Source organism: Triticum dicoccoides, chromosome 6B, assembly GCF_002162155.2.
Source record: "Triticum dicoccoides isolate Atlit2015 ecotype Zavitan chromosome 6B, WEW_v2.0, whole genome shotgun sequence".
Classification (NCBI taxonomy): domain Eukaryota; kingdom Viridiplantae; phylum Streptophyta; class Magnoliopsida; order Poales; family Poaceae; genus Triticum; species Triticum dicoccoides.
The window spans coordinates 204,418,369-204,426,169 of NC_041391.1; the positions used below are offsets into that span (position 1 = coordinate 204,418,369).

Below are 7,801 nucleotides of genomic sequence, written 5' to 3' on the forward strand. Positions count from 1 at the left end.
CCGGCAAGTCACTTTACTCGTTCCGTAACACATCATCCCGTGATCAACTCCTTGGTCACATTGCGCATATGATGATGTCCTACCGAGTGGGCCCAGAGATACCTCTCCGTTTACACGGAGTGACAAATCCCAGTCTCGATCTGCATAAAACAATAGATACTTTCGGAGATACCTGTAGTGCACCTTTATAGTCACCCAGTTACGTTGTGACGTTTGATACACCCAAAGCACTCCTACGGTATCCAGGAGTTACACGATCTCATGGTCAAAGGAAGAGATACTTGACATTGGCAAAGCTCTAGCAAACGAACTACACGATCTTTGTGCTATGCTTAGGATTGGGTCTTGTCCATCACATCATTCTCCTAATGATGTGATCCCGTTATCAACGACATCCAATGTCCATAGCCAGGAAACCATGACTATCTGTTGATCACAACGAGCTAGTCAACTAGAGGCTCACTAGGGACATATTGTGGTCTATGTATTCACACGTGTATTACGATTTCCGGATAATACAGTTATAGCATGAATAAAAGACAATTATCATGAACAAGGAAATATAATAATAATACTTTTATTATTGCCTCTAGGGCATATTTCCAACAAAATGCAGCTATGCTAAGATATAAGATCTTTTTCTGGCTCTTACTCCATGACAGAGTCAATACCAGAAATATGCTCCAAAGAAGGACGTTTTACTTACCTTCCTACAGCTGTGCACTCTGTCAAATGAACACTAATGAAACTTCTTAGCATCTCTTTTGGGATTGTGACTTTGCGTTTAATTGTTGGCACTCCATCCTGGGTCCTAGAAACAGAGGTATCTCAATTTTTGATGAAGTTCCGATTGCCATTCAAGCTCTACCGGTCCACATTGCCATGGAAATCATAATCATGGGTTGCTGGAACATCTGGATGCAAAGGAATGGGAAGATATTCAAGGCAAAAGAGGCAACAGTCCAAGCGTGGAAAAGCAACCTCAAGGCAGATCTGCTTCTGCTTCTGCATAGAGTCAAAACTAAATTCAGAGATCAATTTTCCAGTTGGATTGAACAGAATTTGAATTAATATCCATGATAGCCTCAGGGTTTAATAAGGAGGGAGTGGGTTGATTGTTTCTATGGGCTAACTTTGTATATATTGTACACTATTTTTAATGAAATTTCCATAGAACGATTGCTCTACGGTTTCGGTTAAAAAAAAAGAAAAAATAATACCTCGAAGGCTTTCTATCGACTAACATGCACAGAGAGAACTGAATGTCAATCAACGTAGCTCGAAGATTGTAAATAGTAGTTTTGTTGCTAGAAGGATGGCTTGCGAGAAAATGCGACGCATACTAATACTATTTTTAGAACATTTGAGAGTTCTTGAGAGTATATTGATATTGATCCGCACAAACTACTACAAATGTGAGCTTTGGAAGCAGAAAACTGTTGAAATCACTTATTATAGGGTACACTTTGTAAAGGTCACTCACACCTTCTATAGTGGTGACAAATGGTGCACCACATGTGCGTCACTTGTCGTAATAGAGTTTTGATGGGAGGTAGCACTAAACACACCACTAAAAACAGCTTTCTCGCATCTTTTCTCCCACTCCACCAATGACAATGTTCTAGTGGCTACTATTTGGCAGTTTGACTTATTGACTAACCTAGGGATTCGTATTACTACAGGTGATTCTGGCTAGTTGGCTATTATGTTGTCTCTGATGTAGCAATTCGAACCTAGGGAGCAAGATGATGAGCGGTCTCTCACTCATGGGCCACCGTTCACGTCGAAGAACACATAAAACACCATCACTCCTACATCGACCGCAATCATGACTACATTTGGCCTTTCCCATTAAGGCCAAGATCTTTGGGTGGCTACTTTTAAAAGATAGGGCCAACTCAAAGGAAAACTTGCATCACAAACATATTGTAGACTCTGATGCATGCCCCAAATGCGACGGCCCATGCGAGGATGCTGCCCAATCGCCGCTTAGGTGTGGATTCATTTGGGCATTCAACACCCACCTCCCTCGACAGAATTTGGGCGATTGCATCGCCCCTTGGCTTTGACCCCAACATCTCGCCCTCCGTTGCTCTCACCATCCTCTGGAAATTTTGGGACTCACGCAATGCGCTCATCTTCCTCTACGAGCATCATCTCTCAAGCACCACGACTAGGAACATTGTATTTAACTTCTCACTCTGCATCTTTAGATTCAAAGACACTGCGTCACCGACACGGCCAGGTCCTGGGAAAGCTACCTTTCTTCTATGCTTGATCCTCTCTTGTAATGTAAAACATTGCTGGTTCGGTGGTAATATATTCAGGTAGGGAGCTACATCTATCAGGAAGCATCAAGTGCCGAACTGTGGAAATAAATGTGCACAATAAAACGGCCAGCCACACACATCACCGAGAGTACTATCGCACTGTCGATAAGAGAATCTTATTAAAGGCGTAAATCAGTGAAGTACACACAAAGCTCCACAGCTAGCAGCTAGCCCTATTTTGTGCTAATTTGGATCTACAGCCATGAGAAGGGGTGGAAATAGATGTGCACAACAAACCAGCCAGCCACGAACATCACCGACAAAACGGTGAGAATCCGAAAGAGTCCTGTTAATGGAGTGACCAGGACATGATATTCAAAACACATAAAAAGCTCAAGCAATTCTAACTGGTTTAACTTCATTCTATACAGCTTTCGAAGCTCAGATGCCTCGGTTGAACAGATGATTACTGCACTTTGCATTCCCATGTACGTGATGCTAACAGGTTCGCTTATAGCCTTCTACAATGGTAACTGTGAGTTAACATCGTGGACAAGCGAATCGGATACACAGCACTATGAAATTCTTGTACGCGTATATGATTTTGATCAAGGACTAAATCAATCATAACAGTTCTCCTGTTTCAGAGAGGAGAAGATCTGATCTGGTGGCATATATGTTCTCTGGATAGAATTACTGCTGAAAACAAAGTACATACAAAATCTTGTTGCACAATCCTACTTCTTAGCTCTCTCCCAGAGTTCTCATGATATGGAACCACAGAGAAGCGAAATTTACAGGAAAAATACGAATCATGCATACAGAAATTAACAAGATGGAGTGAGCTGGCCAGCTCACTCCCATGAGGCCATGATCCCATCTATACTGTGTATCCTGAAGTGATGGGATGGGGGGCAATTCAATGAACAAATGCAGTTAGATGGAATCAGTCTTATTCATGCATGTGGAATTGTACATGTGCATTCAAAGCCTGCATTTCTCCAACACGTTCTTCTCATTTCCCAAGCGAATTGATTTTGGACTAGTGACCAAAGTTAGCCACAATTAACATCCACCCTCCTATAAATTTGCCACCTTGGTCCTCTCTTATCATCATCGCAGCCTCAAAGCACTCGTTAAGACAGAGAGTTGGTGCCCTGAGCTTGAGTGAGAGATGGCAGCAGCAGCACCCGCAGAGACGATGAACAAGCCCGACGCCGAGGTTCTCGAGGCGGTCACCTCGGTGTTCCAGCCGGGGAAGCTTGCGGTCGAGGCGATTCAGGTGGATGAGAATGCGGCGCCGACACCACCGATCCCGGTGCTGATCGTCGCACCAAAGGATGCGGGAACCTACCCCGTCGCCATGCTCTTGCACGGCTTCTTCCTCCATAACCACTTCTACGAACACCTTCTTCGACACGTGGCATCCCACGGCTTCATCATTGTCGCACCCCAGGTCGATCGCTACCATCTTCACTTCACATGTATACAGAAATTACCTCAACAATGATGCAGAGACAAGAGGGTTTAAATCTCCTTTCAGAGAAAGAAAAACACATAGAAATTACCTCAAGTCTCTCTCAGAAGATGATCTGTTGTAACTCTGTATGCTAGCTTGTGGTGATCAACTAACTAATTCTGCAACATTTTGTAGTGCAGTTCAGCATCAGTATCATACCTTCAGGTGACGCCGAGGACATCGCCGCAGCAGCCAAGGTGGCAGACTGGCTCCCCGACGGTCTCCCGTCCGTGCTGCCCAAAGGCGTCGAGCCGGAGCTCTCGAAGCTCGCCTTGGCCGGCCACAGCCGAGGAGGCCACACGGCTTTCTCATTGGCCATGGGGCATGCCAAGACCCAGCTAACCTTCTCCGCGCTCATCGGTCTCGACCCTGTCGCCGGCACAGGGAAGTCCTCCCAGCTCCAGCCCAAGATCCTCACCTACGAGCCCTCCTCCTTCGACATGGCGATGCCGGTGCTGGTCATCGGCACCGGGCTCGGCGAGGAGAAGAAGAACATATTCTTCCCTCCCTGCGCACCCAAGGACGTGAACCACGCCGAGTTCTACCGCGAGTGCAGGCCGCCCTGCTACTATTTTGTGACCAAGGACTACGGGCATCTGGACATGCTGGACGACGACGCCCCCAAGTTCATCACCTGCGTCTGCAAGGATGGGAACGGGTGCAAGGGCAAGATGCGGAGGTGCGTTGCTGGGATCATGGTGGCATTTCTGAATGCTGCCCTGGGTGAGAAAGATGGAGATCTTGAAGCCATACTGAGAGACCCGGCGGTTGCACCAACCACGCTTGATCCGGTTGAGCACCGCCTGGCGTGAAACAGCTACTGGCTGATGCCAAAGTTAGCCAGCCGCAGGTTGGTCCACTAAATAAAGTTGTAATATGAGCTTTGCTAAGCTCAGACAGTAATATTTAAATTTTATGAAAAAAATATTACTTTTCTGATATAAACTTCTATATTTGTTGTGTTCCTATGTGTACTTATGAAATATTTTCCATGAGGTAAATATTGTTCTTAAAGGTATACTATGGTGCCACGCTGTGAGCATGAAATATTTTCTATGGACTAGATTTAACGTATCCATTAAAGTCGAATAAATCTATGCCCAAAATAATGGGCACGGACTTTCTGCCCCCAAACTCAAATGCTCACCCATGATCAGTAAAATTTAAAAGAATAGTAGAAAAAGAAAATTTGCTTTTTTTTCTGCAACAAACATTGCAAAGTTGTATTAAAGTTGAGACACTTATTTTGGGACGAAGGGAGTACAAATTATTATGAAGAAAAGCATTCCTAAATGCTCTGAAAATAAAATAAAATCGATGCTCCTACTATTTTTGAAAGCATTTTGGGTAAATGATTTTTTTCACAGAGCATTAGGAATGATTTTCCTTCAGGATAACTTGCACATATGTATAAAGTTCATCAATGTATTTGTTAAATATCATTTAAAAAAACTATTTCTTCGATATTAATGTTTATGGGGGAACACATTTTATAAGATGTTTGGCATACTTTTCTTACTTTGTCTATTTTCTTTATAATTCTTTACTTTTTGCAATATCAAAGTTTCATATCTTTGTAGTAGTAAACAATGTAATAAGGTTGGTTATATGCATCGTACGATGCATAGTTCATGGGTATAAAACTTTTCTTTTTAAAAAATATTTACGGATTTGAAAAAAGTTCATGAATTTTAAATATTTCACAACATTTGCAAAAAAGGGCTCACAATTTTCGAAAAAATTCGGGAGTTGGAAAAATTCATGAATTTGAAAAAGTCTGCGAGTCATAATCTTAAAAAAAGTTGAAGAACTTAAAGAAAGTTTGCAAATATGAAATATGAAAAAGATTTCACGAATTTGAATTACAGACAAACATAAAAGGGTCCTGATAACGTCCATACGTGTGGCATACTAGACATCCGCCCACACACCGTGTGTGGCGTGAGCAAGAGACAACCCACACGAGCTGTGTGTGGGCGAATATTAGAATTGCCCACATGTGCGGGCGCAGCTACTTCATGCCACACGCTCAACAAGTACTACTCATCTCCACCCTGTGCGTGTGGCACGAAGCAAATATGCCCACACGTCATGCCGCAGCTACATTAGGTATCTGCGGGATGATGTTTAGTTGCCATCCGAAATGGCAGATGTAGTTATCCGGGATTGCAAATGCAGTTGTAAAAGCATGACAACTCTCTCTGTTTTGATTAACTATGATCGTCATGTCTAATTTATGGTAGTTGCCACGTGTAATCAAACCATAGTTGAAGTGTGTGATTATCTACTTGCCACATATGGTCAAACAATAATTGCCATGTGTTTTTACCTAGTTGTCATGTGTGGTCCAACCATAGTTATAATGTATGGTTAATCACCGTTACCATGTGTGTTTAACCTGGTTGCCACGTATGCGCAACTGCAGTTGCCGTCTAGCAATGAATCATAGTTGCCATGTGTGTTTACCTAGTTATCACATACGCGCAACTGCAGTTGCCATCCAACAACATACGAGTATCGTGTGGGTGAAAAGCAGCTCGCCCCACACGCGCGTGGACTAGATGGTGGTTGTGCGAGCAGAAACTAGTTCGTCCACACAACGCAGCTAGCAAACTGCACGCTGCGGAACGTGTGGGCGAACTCTCCAACGCCCACAAACATGATGATGCCCACGTGTCACTCAGATTCTAACAGATTCTTTTAAGATTCATGCAAAATAGAATCAACGTGGATCAAGGCGTGTGGGTGATGTGCAAATATGCCACACGTGTGGGCGTTATCATTTGGAAAATAAAAAGGAGAAACAAAAACCGAAAAGATAAAGGACAGGAAAAGCAAAAATATACAAAAAGGGTAAAAGGAAACTTAAAAAAACTAGAGAAAACCCCACCTAAAAAACCAGGGGAACATCCTAGATGATTGCCACGGGGTGGGGATTATGGGCAGGCAACCCAAGTAGGGCACCCCTATATCTCGCATTCAGCAAGACCTAGGGAAAACTCGCTGAACGTGAGACCAAGATGGGCCTGCCAGGAGCGGCAGAGGCCACTGACTCCTTTTTCAGTTATTTTACATTTTCGTTTTCGTTTTTCACATTGCATTTCTCACTTTTGTTTATAATTTAAAATAGTCTAAATATATATTTTACAGAAAATGCTCATAAAAATATTTTAAAATGTTGACCAAGTATTTTTAAAATGTTAAATGTGTGTATAGAAATGTTTATTATGTATAAAAATTGATCATATTTACAAAAAGGTTAATCGGAGATTCGAATTTTTTTGACCAAGAATTTAAAAAACATTGATCAAGATTTTAAAATGTTAATATGTATAGAAAAATGTTTGACCATGTATTAAAAATGATGAATTTTTAATATTTATATAAAAAATATAAATCAAGCATTTAAAAAATGCTAAATGCGTATAGAAAAAATGTGACAATGTAATAAAAAATGATGAAATTTATTGACGATGTATATAAAAAACTGTAATCAAGCATTTGAAAACAATGTTGAACAAGTATTTCAAATATGTTAATCAAGAATTTCGAAAACAATGTTGTAGACAATGTGTTAAAAAATGTTAATATTGCATTTAGAAAATTCATCAAGTATTTGAAGAAATGTTAACAAATAATTTGGAAAGTGGTATATGTGTATAGAAAAAATGTTGACCATGTGTTAAAAAATATTAATATTACATTTAGAAAAAGTTAATCAAGCATATGAAAAAAATTGAAACGTGCGTAGAAAAATATTGACATGTATTAGAAAATGTTAATCTTGTATTTTTAAAATTTTAATCAAGCATTTGAAAAAGCTTGAAAGTGTGTATAGGAAAAATGTTGACCATGTATTCAGAAAATTTAATCTTGTATTTTAAAAATGTTAATGAAAAATTTCAAAAATATTCAAAATGTTGAATATGTATTAGAAAAATGTTAAATTTGTATTGGAAAAAAGTTAAACGCGTATTAGAAAAAGTTGTTGACATATACAAAAAATGTAGAA

General features: G+C 40.8%; 1 protein-coding gene across 1 annotated transcript; it reads left to right on the forward strand.

Moving 5' to 3' along the window:
- The first annotated feature begins 3,351 nt into the window (after positions 1 to 3,351).
- Positions 3,352 to 4,751, forward strand: LOC119325076 (chlorophyllase-1-like). The gene is made up of 2 exons (XM_037598824.1): positions 3,352 to 3,726; positions 3,930 to 4,751. Exons 1-2 carry the CDS (start codon positions 3,445 to 3,447, stop codon positions 4,599 to 4,601), a joined length of 954 nt encoding a protein of 317 aa, XP_037454721.1. The 5' UTR covers positions 3,352 to 3,444; the 3' UTR covers positions 4,602 to 4,751.
- The last annotated feature ends 3,050 nt before the right edge of the window (positions 4,752 to 7,801 follow it).

Excerpts from the sequence above, each read along its gene's own strand:
- LOC119325076 (XM_037598824.1), top strand. The coding sequence starts at position 3,445 with ATGGCAGCAGCAGCACCCGCAGAGACGATGAACAAGCCCGACGCCGAG. Across the intron at positions 3,727-3,929 it reads TCATCATTGTCGCACCCCAG|TTCAGCATCAGTATCATACC; the intron begins GTCGATCGCTAC and ends TTTGTAGTGCAG.